The sequence below is a fragment of the Arachis hypogaea genome, chromosome 17 (genome assembly GCF_003086295.3).
Source record: "Arachis hypogaea cultivar Tifrunner chromosome 17, arahy.Tifrunner.gnm2.J5K5, whole genome shotgun sequence".
Classification (NCBI taxonomy): domain Eukaryota; kingdom Viridiplantae; phylum Streptophyta; class Magnoliopsida; order Fabales; family Fabaceae; genus Arachis; species Arachis hypogaea.
In genome coordinates this window covers 110,647,340-110,667,910 of record NC_092052.1, presented here as the reverse complement: position 1 = coordinate 110,667,910, position 20,571 = coordinate 110,647,340, and the positions used below count along the sequence as shown (strand labels likewise).

Genomic DNA, 20,571 nt, shown 5'->3' with positions numbered 1-20,571 from the left:
TGCCCATATTTACGAAAATCCTCAGTTTAATTTTTGGCCGATCAACCGGTAATGGTCTTTGACTACAATACTTAGGAACAAACCAGAATTAACTCAAGAATAGATCGGAAAAATAAATAGAAGCAGTAAAAAATCAGACAAAAAAAAATCAAGAACAAACCTAAGTCAGAGGATCCATTCTTGATGATGCAGACAGAGAGTGGCAGAGTGCAGGGAGAAGTGGAGGAAGACGCGGTGGCTGCCAGAAAGGGAGAGGCGCTGGACGACGACGGCTGGACGGGGCTCGACGATGGAGGGCGAAGGGGCATTCAAAGAACTTCCATAGAGGAGAAAGACACAACGTTTGCCCAGTTGAGTGATTTAGCCTTCCTTCTTCTTTAGGTTCTTTAAATTCCGTGGGTGGCTAGCTATCGAGATCAATGCAGTCAATTATTGCTAGGGTTTTGCCGTTTTGGTGTGTTTCAGAGAGGAGGGGGCACGAATGATATTAGGAGAAGATGAAGAACATATTAATTTTTTATTTTTTTGATATGTTTTGCTTTGCTTCAGAGGGGAATGAATGACTAGGGAAATTGGAGAAGACGAAGAACGATTGATTTTTTTTATATGTTTTTGTTTTGTTGTTTAAATTAATTAAAACTATAAAATTAAGATTAATTGAATTCTAAAGTTTGATTAATTTAAAAGAGTATTATATAAATTTATCATCGTACCGTAGCAAACACCTTATCTGAATGTCCCAAATCAAAAAATACAACGTCAAAGTCTCAAAACACATTTTTACATAAATTGAATTGATTAAATTTAATTTAATGAAAACGTTATTGAATGAAAACATGGATTCAAATTAAGTGCATAATTAAAATGCTAATAAATCGAATGAATAAGCTTCGATTTACATGTTTGTTTCGTCTCCCGTAATTCGAATCTAATAGATTCGATTTTGGCTATAAAATTTTTGTTTTGAAAAATAATTTATTAAATTAGTTTTTAAAAAACATTTTTAAATAAACTTTTAGTATTTAAAAAGTTATTATTATTATTATTATTATTATTATTATTATTATTATTATTATTATTATTATTATTATTATTATTATTATTATTATTATTATCAATTTTTTATTTATTTTGTCCAAAAAAAAAAGTCAACAATTCATATATAATAATCTTATTATTGAGAGTACTTAAGAAGAGTATTAAAAAAATTCCATAAGTATTTATAACATATACAATAACATATTTTAGTACTCTTTTCAGGTACTCTCAATAACAAAATTATTATGTATGAATTGTTGACTTTTTTAGACAAAGTAAATAAAAAATTGATCATATATAATAATAATAATAATAATAATAATAATAATAATAATAATAATAATAATAATAATAATAATAATAATAATTGTTCGGTAGGTCAGTTACCGGATGATTCGGGTTTGGATTTCCAGGAAGTGGTAGGGGCTCGTCAGGTCGTGGACTGTCGGGCTGGTGTGTACGAGGTCCCGAGTACTTCGTGTGAAGGGGGGATGCCACCTGCAAAGACACTCCAACGCTCTTGTCAGTAATGTGTAGGCGAAAAGGGGTGATGTGATATGTGACGTACCTTGGGGGAAGAGTAAACCTTCCCCTTATATACTGTCAGAGGTGGGCCCAATGAGGACAGGCCCACTTTTCCGGGACGTGCTCCTACAGCTGTGGATGAGCTGTCTGGGACGCGTTTTTGGGTCGGTTGTGGGGCGCCTCACCCGTGACCGTCCGGGTCAGGTGACGCTCGGGTCGAGCCGATCCGTGGAGGGTTTGGGCCAGGCCGTAACAGTGCCCTCCACGCGCCAGTGATAGTCGTAGGGGCTATTAGTGGCGTGTTATCTCGTGCTCCATTCCTTGTCGTTGGGTCGGCCGCTCGTGGAAGGGACATGCCCCGTGCGCGCGTGTCTCTTGGTTGCTGAGTTAACCGTTTATTGCTTCGTTCCTTGCGCTGAGCATTAAATGCTCATAATGGGTTGCAAAACCTCGTGCGTAAATACTATTTTTTCCCCCAAGTCTTTCACGCTTCCTGAGTGGCAGTTTCAAATAGTTTCAAAGAGCTATTTTTTACACTTCTGTTTCTTCCATTTCCTTGTTATCTCCCTCTCCTTTTTCAGAAATCCTAGAGTGTTGTTGCAGTATCTTCGAGCATCTTCCCTTCATCCTTCTCAACTTTCGTAACAAATTCAGGTAATCCTCTGACTTCTCTCTTTTCTGCTCTGTTATTGTGTGCTTGTTGTTAGTATTTGTTTGTTCTTGCTGTCTTGCTTGGAATTAGTGGTTATATTGCCTTTTGATGGTAGGTAGACGTGTTAGGGGAGGGGTACCATTCCAGAGTAGATTTTTAGGTGGCTCTCGGGGTAGGTGTAGCTTTGGCCATGCTTGATTAGTTTTTTGAATTTTTCCGGGCTCCCGACCTCATAGACTAATGGAGTGGTACCCCCACTGTAGGTATGCCTCGCGTCGTCTCCCGGACTTCCACCTCCGCGGCGAACTATGACCCCTACGCCTGAGTGACCTCAGACATAAAGGACTCGCCGAACCAGATGGATCTGGAGGAGTTGACGGAGTTCCGGCAAGCCGGATATCTCTGTGGGGGGACAGATGAAGAGACCAATTATGAGACCTTCGTTCCTGTGCCCAACAAGCGTTTGTACGATATTAATTTCCGTTCTCCCCGGGTCGCCGACTGGATTTGGTTTTATAAAGCCATGTTCACCCAGGTCGGCGTCCGTCTGCCGTTCTCCGATTTCTAGATGTCTCTCCTTAACCGGATATCCATGTCGCCGTCGCAACTCCATCCGAACAGCTGGGCTTCTATCCGCTGTTTCGAGATGGTTTGTGAATATCTCGAGCTGCCGGTGTCAGTGGATGTCTTCCTCTTCCTTTTCAACCTTACCAACCCCTCCAAACAAGGGAAGGCGAGGAAAGGGTTTTTGTCTTTCTGGTCTGCACAGAGCCGGGGAATATTTGGCTTGTTCGAGGACTCCTATCATGGGTTCAAGGACAAATTCTTCAAAGTTTGCCCTGCTAAAGGTTGCCACCCCTTTTGGTTATCGTTAGAGGGGGAACGCCTCATCCCGACTTATTGGAGTTTCGGGGCGGGGTCTAACTCTTTCATCAAGGTGACCTATAAGGGAATGTCCTCTGTAAATAAAGGGATAGCCGATGTGTTGTATGCTATTTTTGGGAAGAACCCTGTGAATCCCCACCTCCTCATGGGTGAATGGGAGTCCGCCAGGAATTATATTTGTGAGCTATTCTGCCTTGTGTTTTTTCATTACTTGTTGTTTATTTTGCTTTTCCCGACTTCACGGCTAACGTGTTTGGTTTCCTGTTGTAGTGGAGATGTCTGCTTCGGTAGCTGGGCTTGAAAATTTGGTCAAGACCTTCTTGGAGGATAGCGATGATGAGAAGGCTGACGAGAAGGGTGCCGAGGAACCGGGGGGCCCTTCCGGGGAGAAAGAGGATCAGGCCGTGCCCTCTCCCCAGGACACCAGAATGTCTGAAAAAGATCCAGCCGAGGTGCAGGCTTCTCCCATTCCCGAAGAGGCGGCCACTGCTGGGCACTCGTCTCCTACCCATTAAGAATATGACAATGTGGAACTCATTCATACCCCCCAAGAAGCGGAAGGCATCTGCCAGCCCGGAAGGGACTCTCACCATCATGGAAAGAAATTTTGATGCTACGAATTTCATTGACTCCCAGTTGATCCCTGGGACGGAGGAGCATTTTCTCGGGACCGACCTGGCTGGGCAGGCGAGATGGATGTACCGGACTCTGCTTCGGGGGGCCGTGATAGCTCGAAAGGCTGAGTTTGAGTTGTCGAGAATGCAGGCTCTCCGACGGAAACTCGAATCTTCAGGCAAGGTGAACAACGACTTTAAGGTTCAAGTCGAGCTGCTCCAGAGTCAGTTGTCCGAGATGGGGGAGAAGCTCAAGGCTTCCGAGGAGAGAGCGACATCTGCCGGGGAGAAATTGAAGGCTTCCGACGAGACGGTGGCCCGTTTAGCTGAACGGGAGATGACCCTAGAGAGCCAGCTGAACGTTGCTCAGGGTCGGGTGGTGGCCTTGGAGAAGGAGCGTGACCAGGCCGTCTCATCAGCTAAAGCCGCTAAAGCCGAGGTCGAAGAGCTCAAGAAAAAGCACAAAGCGACCAAGGAGCAAGGGAAGAACGCGATCTTCATGACCGAGGATGCTCTGAAGGCCCAGGTGAAGATCGTGGCTCCTGACTTCGACACATCGGCCATCGGGGTCTTCAAAACGATCCAAGACGGCAAGATTGTCGACATGCCTCGGAAGTGATTTCTTGTAACTTTGATTTGGTGCGGATTTGTTGAACATTTCGTCATGACTTTATAACTTTATGCTTAACTGGTCGCCTGGTCGACTTATCATTATTATCGTTTATCTTGCTTGGTGTTTTATTTTTGTTACCGTCTTTCCGGGGCGGACTTATTGCTTGTGTCTATTTCACCGTTTGCGCTGGTAACCCTTTTGGGGTCATCGTGGTTTTATTTTTGAAACCGTTGTGGTCTTATTATCGCGGCCGTTCGATATGGCTATGGTTCCGTTGGCTTCCCGGGGTGATCAGTCTCGGGTTGCCGTTTACGAGTACGATCTTCGCGGGGTACGCGTTGGGAGATAATAGATGGAAGAATTTGGACAAGTGAGAATTAGTCGTTAGCTAGACAAGTTCATGAGCACAGTAGGCATTTGATAAAAGTAAATAATTGGGAATTAACATTTGATTAAAGTAAACCTCTATCCAGGATTTGATTAAAGTAAACCTCTATCCCGCTCATCAGGCCGCTTGGTCGGGGTGACCAAGCTATGAATAGAACTTCCTCAGGTTGCCTGCGTTCCATGTTCTCGGGATCTCTCTGCCGTCGAGTCTTTCCAGCTTGTAGGCGCCTTTGCCGAGCACTTCTTTGATTCTGTAGGGCCCTTCCCAATTTACCGCCAGCTTTCCTTCCCCTGGGGTCGGTAAACCGACGTCGTTGCGATGCAGGACGAGGTCTCTTTCCTCAAAATCCCTCCTGAGGACTTTAGTGTTGTAGCGCAGGGCTATTCTTTGCTTTAGTGCCATTTCTGACAAGTGGGCCATCTCTCTGGTTTCTTCCACCAGGTCCTTTTCTACCGCTTCGTCTACTCCCGCGATAAGTAACCGTGGACTCGGTTCGCCAATTTCCATGGGTATCACTGCGTCGACCCCGTACGTTAGGCGAAAGGGGGTTTCCCCGGTGGAGCTTTGCTCGGTTGTCCGGTAGGACCAGAGGACCGAAGCGAGCTCGTCGGCCCATGCGCCTTTCTTGCTGTCTAAGCATTTCTTGAGGCCTAGTAAGATGACTTTGTTTGCGGACTCCACTTGTCCGTTTGTCTGGGGATGTTCTACTGAGGAAAACTTTTGTTTTATGCCTAGGCCGGTGAGGAATTCTGTGAACTTCTTGTCAGTGAACTGCGTCCCATTGTCCGAAATGACGACCTCCGGGATACCGAAACGGGTTATCACTTGTCTCCACATGAACTTCCGGCAATTGGATGAGGATATGCTGGCTAGTGGTTCAGCCTCTATCCATTTGGTATAGTAGTCGATGGCGACTATGAGATATTTAACTTGTCCTGGGCCAACTGGGAAAGGTCCTAAGAGGTCGACTCCCCATTGAGCGAAAGGTTGTGTAGACGTCAGTAAAATCAGCTCGGAAGCTGGCACTTTGTGGAAGTTGGCGTTTTCTTGACACTTTACGTATTTCCTGACAAATTCTTTGGAGTCTCTCATCATTGATGGCCAGTAATATCCAGCTCGTATGAGCTTCTTTGCTAGGGCTCTTGCCCCCGATGTGGTGGCCGCAGCATCCCTCGTGGACTTCTCTAAGTACATAGTCTGTCTGGTCGGGGTGTAAGCACTTCAATAGGGGTTGGCTGAGCCCCTTTCTGAACAGTTGCCCTTGTATGATTGCATATCTGGCTGCCTCCCTTCTCAACGTTTTGGTTGCTTTCTCATCGTTGGATAACTTGCCGTGTTCCAGGAAGTTTGTGATGGGGTCTAACCAGGAGGGGTTTGATTCCGTTAAATGGAGGGCAACCGTTGGTTCCTTCACCATGCCCTGGATGAGAGATCGGTTGCCCGTTCCCGGTTTAGTGCTCGCTAGTTTAGATAGGAGGTCTGCCCGTGTGTTCCTTTCTCTTGGAACGTGTTGGATCGTGACCTCTAGGAACTGCCCGGTCAATTCTCTAACTTTTTCCAAATACTTTTGCAGGAGGGGGTCCCTGGCTTGATAGCTTCCGTTTACTTGCAAGGTTACGACCTGTGAATCGCTGCACACTTCCAGCCTTGTTGCCCCGACTTCCCTGGCTAGGTTTAGTCCACCCAAGAGGGCTTCGTATTCCGCTTGATTGTTCGACACAGGAAATTTGAACTTGGTCGATTGCTCGTAAATGACTCCCGCTGGGCTCTCTAAGATGACCCCGGCTCCCCCGGACGTTTGGTTTGAGGCACCGTCTACATGGAGCCTCCACCGTGTGCCCGTTTCCTCGGGGGGATCACCCGTTACCTCTACCAAGAAATCTGCCATCGCCTGCGCCTTGATCGTATGTCGGGGCTCATACTGCAAGTCATATTGGGAGAGCTCAATGGCCCAGGTCATCATCCTCCCAGCCAAATCAGGCTTTTGGAGTACTTGGCGAATTGCTTGGTCCGTTCTCATGACTACACGGTGTCCCTGGAAGTACTGCCTCAACCTTCGGGAGGAGGTTAGGAGTGTTAGCGCCAGTTTTTTCAATTTGCTATACCTCAGCTCTTCTCCTTGTAGAGCCCTGCTTACGAAGTAAATCGGTTACTGAGACTTCCCTTCTTGAGTCATTTCTTCTTTGGAAGGAAGTGCAAGGCGATTTGACAAAGCTCCTGCTATCCATTTGGTCTGCAGTTTGAACATGGAGAAGGGAACAACCTTCCAAGGCAACCCAACAAATGAAAGCCATGGGGCCAGCTGGTGGAAAAATATGCTTGTACAATGTTCTTACATAGTTGTCATCTACACTTCCCCATTTGTTTCAAGGAATGGGAAATCATACTTGTACCTGCTAAACGAACAAAAATGGTCATCAATCATCAACATTTATTCAGTTCTCTTCTCCAATTGCATGGTCTTGAATAAAACTAAATGGAGAATGCTGAAAATACCCTGTTCAATGTGCTATGATTTTCGCACCAACTCTGTCTCCATCTTTGGAAACCACACGACCATCTTGATGAACACTATCAATCTGCATGTGCAACAAATACCAACGCGTAAGATAAACCATTCAAGAGAAAAGTTGTCAAATAAAATGATGGATACTAGTAATCATAATTGAAATGGAAAAACCAGATTAGATTATCCAAAAATGAAGGTGATAATCAACCAAAAAAGAGATAATGGAGGCGATAATGCTAAAAAATATCAAACGTAGAGCAACAACATATTTCTATGAACCAAAGAATTTAAGCCTTGAATCCCAAAAAGGATTATGATATTTTAATGCAGTTAGAGAGTATTAGTAGTATAGTACTGGCCAAAAAATTCTTTTGCAAATAGTCAAAAAGCAAAGGAAGCAGGCACATACTTGATCTTGAAAAGATTCAGGTGTCCTATAATTGTGGCTGTGCATTTGCTTCCCTCGCCATGCAGTAATCCCTGCAAAGATTTTAAATTAAAACATCAAACGAAACAAAATACGAGCATAAATAAATAATGAATTTCATCTCATTCTCCCTCAAGATTTTTGGGGTAGCTTGAATAGCTAAAGGAGATATATCTTGGAAATAATTTTTCTTCACAAATTAAGAAATTATGGATACCCGCTGGCTAATGGGTTGCTGCATGCACAAGGCGGGATTCGAATCCACGACAATTGCTTAAGCGGACGAGTGAGCTGACCACTCGACCAACCCAAATTAGTAAATTTTGTACGAAATTTGTTTTTTATTTAAAAAAAAAAGCCCAAAAGTGGAGCAATCTAATAACTATTTTGACATAGTTTGGTTTTGGGCCAACTCTTGGAGTATAGCCCGTATTTTCCAAGAGTAGATTTGACATTATCACAAATGATTTAGGCCCTAGAAAAACCATTATTATTTCGCGAAATGCTTAATGCTTTCTTTCGAGAAAAAAATAGACAATATACCAAAAAAAAAAGAAATAATAATTAATAGACAAATTTCTCGTAAGTTCCAACACAAATCATAACTCAAGAAATAAAATTATTAAGATTTTAAATTAAGTTTAAAATAAAAGCAGATGCTACCATGCTGAAGGGATTTTGTTTCTGCAGGTGAGGAATAGACGTGGAATGTTTCGGTATTGGACGTGTGTATGGAGGTGTGGGCACGCGCTAAAACACTGGGACGCAGTAGAAGCAGTAGAAGCAGAATCTATCGATAGAAAGTAGAATAATTTAGTGGGATTAATGTGGGTATAATTATTATCATTAAGGTTTTAGACTTTTTTGTGTGTACATGGACCTGTTTTTTGTTTTGGTTTGTAAAATCATGAAGATGATGAGAATGTGTGGCTAGAGTGTTACTAGGATCATCTTTTAGATGGGTTAAAAAAATAAAATTAAAATAAATAGGATTAAGATAATATTCTATTTGTGAGAATTTAGGCAACTGTAAAATTAATTAATAAAGATTTTCATTTCTAAACTAAAAAAAAGTTATTATTATTATTATTATTATTATTATTATTATTATTATTATTATTATTATTGTGGTGGTGGTGTATGATTTATAATTTTTGGTTTAGATTTGAAGGTTTAAGAATTTAGGATTTAGGATTATGGACTAGAATTTATGAGCGAGTTAAAAGGTTTAGGGTATAGTGTTATTTATTTAGTATTTTTTATTTAGTATTAAGTGTTTAGGTTTTGTAGTTTAGGATTTATAATTTAGGTTATGATTGAGGCATTTTGAATTTGTGGTTAGGATTTATAATATATTATTGAGGGGTTTAGGGTTGAGAAGTTATGTGTTAAGGTTTAGGGTTTGTAATTTAGGATTTAGAGTTTATGTTTAAGGGTTTAAGATTTAGGGTTTAGTGATGTGTATTTAGTTTTTTAAAAAATTAGGTTATAACTTTTAAATTAATGAATATTAATTTAAAATAGACAAAAATTTAGTATAAATTAAATAATTTGAAAATAAATACTCTAAAAAAATTGATATTGTAATTTAAAAATACAATAAATTAGATAGTGTTTAGTTAATGGAAGATCTTACAATTTTTATTCAACTAATGTTTGTTTATAATTTTTTTAAAGTTGATCTTAGTTTGTAATTTTTTAAACTAAAATATAAACCTAATAGTATTAGTTAGTGTAAAATTAGAAAATTTAAAATAAACAAAGGTAACAAAATGAATTTAAAATTTGAAATTATTAAAAATTTGAAAAATAAAAAATTTAAAATTTGTAATTTTTGAATTTAAAAGTATTAATAATTAACATTGTAGAATAAATTTTAAAAATAAGTAATTTTAATTAAACAAACATACTCCTAAAGTTTAAGGATTATTTATTTAGTCTTATTAGTAAAAAATTATAAAATTTAAATAAACAAACCTAGCAGAATAAATTTTAAAATTTGACATCATTAAAGATTTGAAAATAGATAATTTTAAATTTTAATTTTTTTAAATGTCAAATTTTAGAACTTGAAATCATTAAATCTTTGAAAATAAATAATTTTAAATTTCATATTTTTTATTTTAAAAATATTGAAAATTAAGATTGCTGAATAAATATTAAAATAAGTAATTTTAATTAATCAAGTTAAACAAACGTACTACTTTAAGAAATGAGAAGTTTAAATTTAAAAAATTGAAATATATGTGGTAGTATGTGTCTAACTGTATCTTAATAAAAAATAAAAAAAATTTTATCCGAACATGTTTGGATACACTTAAATATCATCACGTGTTAATGTGTCAAACTTTATTCTTAACATGTATTCTTGAAATAAATTTAGAAATAGTGTATATTACTATTTACTAAAATAAAAAATATTTTAAATACTCTCTATAATTAAAATAGGAAACTAAAATCAATTAAAATTTTTTTATATTTTATATATATGTGTGTCTTCGTATCTTATAAAATTTTAAAATTCATGTATCTAAGGATGCGTTTGTTTCCGATAACAGGACAGGACAAGACACTGAGAACAGGCTAGGACAAGGCACTGATGGACAGAGACACAAAATTTTGTGTTCTTGTATTCTGTTTGGTAATAAACTAGAACAAGTTATGAAAATCCAATTTATTCTTTTTTTTTTTCATTCAAAAACTTTGAGATGAAAAATATAATAATAAAAAATATAATTATGAAAAATTAACAAGAATAATGAAAGAAAAAATAAAAAATAAGTTGTGTCCCTTGTTAGTGTCTCCGTGTCCTTCCTGTTAGGATGGACACAAAATACACTAATTCAGTGTCTCTGAACACATTGTCTCTGTCCATGTCTCCTCTGTAAAACACGATTTTGTGTCTCTGTATCTCTGTCTCAGTGTCATTTCTCTGTAAACAAATGCAGCCTAAATATTTTATGTCGTGTCATGTTCCATGTCCGTATCCGAATTCTAGGAACCTGAATTCTTATCTACAAGTAAGGCTTAGTTTAACTCTATTATTATTATTATTAGGGTTAAGTATGATTTTGGTCCCTAACGTAGGGGCTGAAAATTTATTTCGTCCCTCGCCTTTTTTTCGCTCCAAAATGGTCCCCAAAGTTTCAGTTTGTTTTAAAATCGTCCTTTTTACCAATTATATTTTTTTATTACCAAATTACCCTTTATTAAAAAAATTATAAAATAAAATAAGTATAAAATAAATAAATATAAAAAAAAGAAAGAAAGGGGGATACAGAAGGGGGGGGGCGAGAAAGGGGGAGGGGGGAGGGGGAGAGAAAGGGGACCCATGCCGCCGCACCGCCGCCGCACCGCTGCCCGTTTCTCCTCCCGCCGCCACACCCACCGCCGCCCTTCTTCTTCTTCTTCTTCTTCTTCTTCTTCTTCTTCCCGCCGCCGCACCCACCGCCGCCTGCCGCCGCTTCTTCTTCTTCTGTGAATTCTGTGAATTGAATTCTTTTTGTGAAATTTCTGGATTTTTTTTTGTGAAATTTGTTGTGGAATATTGTTGTTGCTGAAATTTAAATTTGGAGTATTGTTGTTGCTGATTCTGGATTCTTGATGATGATGATAATTTTCTGAGTTGAGTTTTTGTTTGTCTGAGTTTGAGTTCTGGATCTGAGTTCTGGATCTGAGTTCAGATGAGGATGACGATGATGATGTTGTTTTTTATGAGTTTTGGTTGGTGTGATGGAGATGGGAATGGAGTGGCAGTGGGTGGGGGTGGTGGTGGTGGTTCTGGTTCTGGTGGTGGTGGTGGGGGTGGTGACATGATTTTGGGGAAGAAGGAATATGGGTATTTTGGTCCGAAGGACCATTTTAAAACAAACTGAAACTTTGGAGACCATTTTGGAGCGAAAAAAAGGCGAGGGACGAAAAAAATTTTCAACCCCTACTTTAGGGACCAAAATCATACTTAACCCTTATTATTATTATTATTATTATTATTATTATTATTATTATTATTATTATTATTATTATACCGAAGATAGGAAGACTCAAATCCGCAACCTCTTAAGTGAGTATGAATAGACTATACCATTTCAATTATAACTCGTTGACATTATTATTATTATTATTATTATTATTATTATTATTAGTAGTAGTAGTAGTAGTAGTAGTAGACTGGGAGTAAGCCTAGAGACGGGTTAAGACAGTATCCCAATCCATTTATATTGGATACATAACCCGGCTGCAAAAAATCTTATTGGGTTTGAAATAAAAATAGCCCAAACATTTAATCACAACAATTAACACAACATAATACTTATCTCATTAATCTGTCTTACCTGTTATAGTCTGCTATTTCTGCACGCTTTCAGAGTTAAGAACAACTTAACACATGTCCACCAACCAACTTCTCCAGGTTGCTTCAGCAGAAAAATTTTTCCTTTCATCACTATAGCACTGCCTTTATAGAAAATCCCATATTCCAGATGGACCAAGTATATATCGAGTGTTAAGTTATTTATGCAGAATATAGTATGTGTACAATTGTCCTAACTCATTAAATAATCCCCACATAGGTTATCAGGAAAAGTTCTATTTTAATCCATGTGACACTAGATTTAAGGTGGGTGCTTGAGATTGCCTGTAATAATTTTCTCTGCTTTGAATAAGCTTAGTTTTTGTGATTTCTTTTTGTAACTATCGAATATTTTGTAACATTGGTGTTTTGCATAACAGGTTTTCCAGACTAAATTTGTAAAGATTGGAGTTGGTAAGAAATTGTGATTACTGACTGTTTACATTCTGTTCATTTTACATGTATGCTTCATAGGAAGATTTCTAAAACTTATTGAAGGATTTTGAATCTCTAATTTTTTTTTTAAAAATGCTAATTTTTACTTTAGCTTTATACTAGCTATCTAAAATAATATTCAAAGTTACATTTTTAATTGTTCTTTCTGATACTAAACTGTGCTGAAGGAAGGAATTAGTTAATAAAGTTGACAACTCTTATTTCATGTCAGCTATTTGCTGGGACCAGTGGTTTCCTGAAGCAGCACGGGCTATGACGCTTCAAGGTGCAGAGATTTTATTTTATCCCACTACTATTGGTTCTGAACCACAAGACCAGGGTCTTGACTCTCGTGACCACTGGAAGCGTGTAATGCAAGGACATGCTGGGACTAATTTGGTAGAATTTTGTACTACTTAACCACCCAAATTTTAATAATTATAAGGCATGCTGATGAGATGCGTATTCTCTCATCTCTCATTTATGTAATATATGCATACATTCCATGCTTGCAATTATTTCTCTTTACAACTCCTAATCTTGAAGGTAGTTGTCGCATTGAACCTTTCAAACAAAAGAATCCAATACATGCTTTGCTGAATGTAAGAGAAAAGAAAATCTTTTTTCTGCATGTGAAATTGCAATTTGCCAAGGGCTACTATTTTTTTTACTAGATTAATAAATGCAAGTACCTCTTGTAGCTTCAAATAGGATAGGAAAAGAGGTAATTGAGACTGAGCATGGGAATAGTGAGATTACGTTTTATGGAAACTCCTTTATAGCAGGTAATCCATCTCTTCTCTTTTCTGCACATAAAATATCCCACTATAAAAATATTAATCTTTTTAGCGGTAGGTATAGCTTAGTACTACTTGTCATTTTTTGGTTTAATCTTCTCTTTGATCAGGAGTAACTAGAAAAATAGTTGCAGCTGCGATGATAAACATGAAGCCGTGCGTTCTTGTTGCTCAATTTGATTTGGATTAGATCAAATCCTAGAGACATTGTTGCCCGAAGCTATATAAGGTGCTTTTAACACTTGATGGCACCAATCCTATCCTATGATATATTGACATTTCACTTTGTGATTGCTCAAGAATCATAATTGAGATGCTTCAAGAACATAAGAGTCACTCACAAGGAAGGCAAAGGAACAGCTTACAAAATATCGTCTGTCAGATCAATGTAACTCAATAAATGTGGAACTAAAAATACTTGGCGAATAAATTATTCATTTGAATAATTTTGAGCGATGTGTGAAGAATTGAACATCACTCCGTGCAATTTTTCTATGGAGTCTATTTTAACTGTTTCGGATTTACTATTTATTTTTGCAAGTGATTCAGGGGCACTATGACTACAGGTCTTAAAACATTTTCAGGCATATGTACACAAAAGTGGGAATGTTATTAATTTTTTAATTATTTATTTATTTATTATAAAAAAAAATTATTGTAAGTACTTGTAAACGAATAAAAATAAATTTGAATCCATGCAAGAAATCAGTTTTGTGTGGTTAAATCCAAAGGCTAATAGCTCTTTTCTATACACTTATTTATTTGAGTTTGAGATTTCGTGTTTCATTCTTATTCTTTTTATTCTGTTTTTTTAACTTTAAACTATATGTATCCAAGATTTTTTTTTCTCATACACTCTGCCATCGTTTTTTTTTCTGTTAAAAAAAATTATAGAGAACTAACTTTTAATTTGTCAATATTAACTAATTTTAGGGTTTAATGTTTGTAATTGACTAATGTTGGCTTAAAAAATTAGTTACCTATAGCATTATTCTTAAAAAAATTTGGTTTGATCATTCATGCAAATATTTTTAGAAATGTAACTTGAATTATGGTCATAAAATTTGTGTTTATTGTGAAAATATTTCTATGTTTTTCATCACAAAATTGCTGTATTTATTGTCAATAATTACCTTTAAAAAATTTTTGGTTTATTATCACAAAATTTAGGTGTCTATTATGAAAAAAAATCACAAAATTTAGGTGTTTATTATGAAAAAAAATAAACTGTGTTGTTTTCTTTGTATTTTTCTTCAAAATTTTGTGTGTTTAACAAGTTTCTGTATTTATATATCATCAAACAATTTATGTGTTTACTTCCTAAATTACTCTTAAAAATTTTTTCTTTAAAAAAAAACCTTATGTATATCATTACAAAATTTCTGTATCGTCAATAATTTTATATATTTGTTTTCTGTTTATAATTTGTGTGTTTTTCTTCAAAATTTTGTGCTTATTGTTACAAAGTTTTTGCATCGTCAATCAATTTGTGTTTGCTTCCTATTTAAAATTGATATGTTTATGTATTTTGTGTAAAAAGATTTAAGTATTTTTTATGTTTAAAAACCACATAGAGGAAGAAAAAAAATTAAAAACCAAGAATAAAACAAAATGAGAAGAAGAAACATAAAAGTAGCCAAAGTTGGAACATCTTCTTTTTTTTGTTTTTCACAATATTACCAATCGACAAGTCAATGACTAATCCGCTGCAATTTGTCGTTAGCCGTCACTGTATAAACAAAGCGGCATTTGAACCCCTATCTTTGAGCCGCTTACACCAACCAAGTCATGGAGCCGCTTGATTTTCACGAGCTTGAGGAGATTGCATCTCGTTACAAGTTTTATTGGAAGAACTGATCTTTTGCATTTTTTAATTTTTTTTCTCAGGTTAGGCATGTTAGTGAAATTTCGAAATTTTCCATGCGATTGGCTAATTTCTCAAGAGACTAAATATGACCTTCTAGATGATATATAATATTATTATGAAATATCATATACATGGCATATTGGCATGTGACGTGTCAAATTAAAAAAAATTGAATCACCACTTTATTATTGATCTTAATTAAAAATTAGTCAATTAAATATTTTTATTATAATTAGTAATGATGGACGTTATTATGAACCAAAGAATAAGACCTTTTTATGACAATGATTTTGATATTTTTTTATTTGCTAAATAATTAAATAAACTATTTGAAATATTGATACTTTCATTTAAAATCTTACATGAAATAAGAATAGAGAATAGACTTTAGATTAAGGGTTTTTATTTATTTAAATAAAAATATATTATTTATCAGTTTAAACACATACAAAAAACTTTACTATTTTGTATATTTAGTTGTGTTTTCGCACCCATTAATACGAAAATGGATTTTAGCTTGTTTCCGGCAAAAACATGGCCAAAATAGTTGCGGCCTTTGGAAAGTAGGATTCTGAAAATATGGCAGAAAAAAAGGAAAAATATAAGGTACAGATCAAAGTTTAAAGATATGTTTAAAGATATGCTATGTGGCAAAATATAAACCATACATTCTAAAGCCACACTTTTCATTTAAAACCGTAACTCTTCACAAAAAAAAAGTGTCACCTAATGGAAAAAAGTAAATTAGAAGATTTAAGAGAAGAAATAATTAAATTATCAAAATTAATGATTTTAACCAATGTTAATTGTAATGACACCGAATTCTTAAAATCAATACAAAATGATTTTTCTCAAAATCTTTATTTTACTATAAGTTTTATTGAAGGACTTCAAAAACCTGAAAAAACTTATTTTTCACACGGAATTTCTAAAAAATGCTACCATGGAAATGATTCCCCACATCTTTATCATATTTTTAACCCACAATTAAATTCTATAGTAGATATGCTTGAAGAAATATTAGTATCTATAAAATTTCAAAGAAATAAGGAAAAAGAGAATCCCAAAGAAGAAAAATTTCAAAATATAATCAACATAACAGACTTAAAAGTAAAACCACCATTGAAATTATGAATATTGAAGAAAAATTAGAAGAAGTTACAATGCTTTTTAAACAATTAAAAATGGCTCAAGAAAATAATATTATGGAACATGGTTTTCAAATAGAAGAAGAATTAGTAAATTCTGAAAATATAGAAAACGAAGAACACATTCTAGATTATTCAAGTGACGAAGAACCAGCAATTCCAATACAAGTAAAAAATGAAGCTGGAACATCTAAGGATAATCAATTTCAATGGGAAACAGGTTTTGATAATTATGCTTTTAAAAAAGGGTTTATAAATAAAGATTCAAAATATATAAAAATACCATCAAAATACGTTCCTAAAATCCAGGAAATGGAAGGAGAAAGAATGCTCGATTTAGACTGTAAAAAGAACGAAAAAAAAATTTTCGAAAACTGGTTGAATTCCTTCTTGTTAGAAGCCTTTACTAATCCAAAACTTAGTGAATTGTCTGGAAGAGACATTTGGAATTACATAGGGTTTCATACTAAAGGAACTATAAGAGATTATATGACATCAATAGAAAACCAAATAATAGAAGAATTAGAAACAAAAACAACAGCTTATGATAAGATATTATATATAATGATGATTCTATATAAGGAATTTTTTGGAAAAAATATTATAGATCATAGACAAGAAGTCTATAATAAAGAATATCAAGAAGCAAAAAACCATTTAGCTAATATTCAGATATATGATTTATGTAATGTGGAGTCTTATATATGTGATTATAGAATACATTATTACAAATTAAAAGAAGAAGATAAAAATCATTATCTTAGTATGTATATAACAAAACTTCCATATCCTGCTAATGAATTTATAATGGGAAGATTTATAAGAGAAATAAATAGAGGGACAATTGAAAATAATTTTGGTGGAGCAACCTCTGTAATAAGAGAGGAAATAAAAGAACGTTGTATGCAAGAAGCAACTCAAAAAAGATTTGCAAATATAATTAGAATTTGCTGTCAGGATAATGAAGAGATACCTCAAAAATATGGTCTTAATAAAAATTTTCAAAGAAAAAGAAAATATCAATTTAGAAAAATAAAATACTATCCAAACTGGAGAAAAAAGAGATATTTTAGAAAGGAAAATAACAATAAAAACAAAAGACAAAGAAATAACTATTGCCCGAATAAAAAAGAAAATTGTAAATGTTGGTATTGCCAAGAAGAAGGACACTATGCAAATGAATGCCCGAAAAAGAAGGATAAAAAGGATCTTACTAAACAAATAGAAATTGCTAAGTCTTGTTTCATGGAACCATTAGAAGAGTCTGATGATAACTTAGACTATATTTTTGAATATGTCTCCGAAACAAACTCAGAGACTGAGTAATAATGCTACATTTATTACTATAAAAATAACAGAAAAGTTTATAAATGCTTTCATAGATTCTGGAGCAACACAATGCTTTGCTAGTTCGAATATAAAACTTAATTGGAAAAAATTAAAGAAACCATTACGAGTTAGAATAGCTGACAAATCAATACATAAAATTGACCAAAAAGCAGAAATGGTTGAAATTTTTATTCAAAATTATAGGTTCATTGTTCCATCTATATATATGTTAGATTCTGGAATGGATTTTATCATAGGAAATAACTTTTTAAAGCTATATCATCCATTCAATCAAGAATTAACATATATAGTTTTAAAAGCTCCACACGATTCTTCAATAAATCAAAAATCAAAACGTATAAAAATACCAACTACTACTATAGATAAGATTTTAAAATTTAAAATATTTTCTATATTAGAGACATGTTATTTAAATTTATATTTTCAGATAAATATTCCAAAAAATAATCTTGAAATAAAGATAGAAGAACTTTTGGATGAAATTTGTGCTGAAAATCATTTAGATATTAAAAATACAAATAACGAATTAGTAAGCATTAAATTAAAAGATCCTACAAAAGAGATAAATGTTCCAAATAAAATTCCTTATTCCGCAAGAGATAGAGAAGAGTTCTCATTAGAATGTAGAGATCTTTTGGAAAAAGGAATTATAAGATTAAGTAAAAGTTCTCATGCGGCTCCAGCCTTTTATGTCGAAAACAATAATGAAATTAAAAGGGGAAAACGAAGAATGGTTATTAACTATAAGAAGATGAATGAAGCAACTATTGGTGATGCTCATAAACTTCCAAGAAAAGATTCTATTTTAGAAAAAATCAAAGGAGCAACTTGGTTTTCATCTCTTGATGCAAAATCAGGATATTGGCAACTTCGTTTAGACGAAGAAACAAAGAAATTAACTGCTTTTACTTGCCCAACAAAAGAATCAACAAGTGTGTTGCTCTATGAATGGAATGTATTACCATTCGGATTAAAACAAGCTCCGAGTATTTATCAAAGATTTATGGAAGAAAATCTAAAAGAGTTAAATGAATTTGTTTTAGTATACATTGATGATATACTAATTTTTACAAAACAGGATAAAGAAGATCATCTTCAAAAATTATTAATAGTTTTAGAAAGATGTAAAGAAAAAGGATTAGTTCTTAGCAAAAAGAAAGCAAGAATAGCAAAACAAGAAATAGAGTTTCTTGGATTAATTCTATCTACTCAAGGAAAGCTAAAACTTCAACCAAATGTTCTAGAAAAGGTAAATTTATTTTCTAATAAAATAGAAGATAGAAAACAATTACAAAGATTTTTAGGGTGTATAAATTATATTTCTGATCAAGGATTTTTAAAGAATATAACAGAATACACTAAAAACTTATTTCCAAAAATAAGTACTAAAAAAGAATGGAAATGGGATGAAAAAGATAGTATGCAAATTCAAAGAATTAAAGAATTATGTGAAAAACTTCCAGAACTTTATATTCCAGAAGAAAATGACTACTTAATAGTAGAAACAGATGCTTCAGACATAACCTGGTCAGGATGTCTAAAAGCTAAGAAAGCTATAAAAAGTTTGGAACAAGAAAAAGAATCACTAGATTCTAAATATTCCCCAAAGGAATTACTTTGCAGGTATATTTCAGGGACTTTTACTCCAACAGAACAGAGATATACCACTCATGAAAAGGAAACTCTAGCAGCAATTAAATCTCTTAAGAAATGGAAAATTGATTTACTACCCAGAGAATTTACATTAAGGACAGATTCAAGTTATCTAACAGGTTTCATACGATATAATTTAAAAGTTGATTATAATCATGGACGATTGGTAAGATGGCAATTATTTTTGTTACAATATCCAATAAAAATTGAATATATTAAAGGTGACAAAAATGTTATTGCAGATACATTAACAAGAGAATGGAGTTCGTCTACAACGCATTAGATCAAGAAATTCAAAAATATGAGCAGGAACTCGAAAAATGCAAGCATTGTCAGCAAATAAGGACACAGATCCAATCCCTCAAGAAGGCCATTGAAGCAATGAAATCAACATAACAACCAAAACCATCAGAGTTCAGCCAGCTAAGCATGGTGGACAAATCAGGTGAAGAAAAAATTTTAGAAAATAAAACAATTGCTGAAATCATTAAAAAATCCACCCAAGATAAAAAATATTATGTAATTTATAATGGCCCCATGAAAGGAGTATATGATGCCTGGGAAAAAGCAGCACCATTCACACATCAATCAAGGATAATTCATAAAGGAGGGTTTCTAACACTGGAAGAGGCAAAGGAATCCTTCAGGGAATATGAAGCTCTCCATCCAGAGCAAACCCTAAAAAGAGCAGATAAAGCTCCAATTCAAACCCAGAGAACAGGGATAATAAGAAACATTCCTACAAGGGCTGAAATCAAGGAAAAGAAAAGGGTCTGTAGATCAAATCTCAGAGAAACCCTTAACATAGTCCTGAGTTGGACTGAAGAAAAAAGGGCAATTTTGGGATATTATCCTATTGCCAAAGAACAGCTAACAAAGCTGGTTATATTTCTAGATGCTTCCCCATCCGACACCTATCAGTTTTTCCAATATGGATTAATTGATACAATTTTAATTTTTAATGATCTAAAAATTATTAGTGAGTTTCCTGCAGGATTCGTTGATGCAGTAAAGAGATTTAAAAATATGATTGACAATGTAAATCCAAGGGATATATCCCTAAAATTTACAAACAGTCAACCTATTTTTAATGAAGAAGAAGAATGCTTGGTTCCAGCACACCAAGTAATATTCATGTCCGTCTTTCCAGAAAATTTTCAACCAATTGATCAGATTCAGGATTTAACAATTTACAGTCATGAAGGAAGGCTAGCCAGCACATTAGCAAGGGTCTTTGAAAGAACTCAAAAAATAACGAAGGAATCTCACACAAGGATTAATTATAAAAGTAGAAATACTCTGCTTGTGTCCAGTAAAAGAAA

General features: G+C 34.9%; 1 protein-coding gene across 1 annotated transcript; it reads left to right on the top strand.

Moving 5' to 3' along the window:
• The first annotated feature begins 10,982 nt into the window (after positions 1–10,982).
• On the top strand, positions 10,983–13,421 carry LOC112763651 (N-carbamoylputrescine amidase-like). Its single transcript, XM_025809270.1, has 8 exons — positions 10,983–11,128; positions 11,992–12,016; positions 12,099–12,138; positions 12,220–12,266; positions 12,380–12,413; positions 12,667–12,843; positions 13,124–13,219; positions 13,342–13,421. Exons 1-8 carry the CDS (start codon positions 10,983–10,985, stop codon positions 13,419–13,421), a joined length of 645 nt encoding a protein of 214 aa, XP_025665055.1.
• The last annotated feature ends 7,150 nt before the right edge of the window (positions 13,422–20,571 follow it).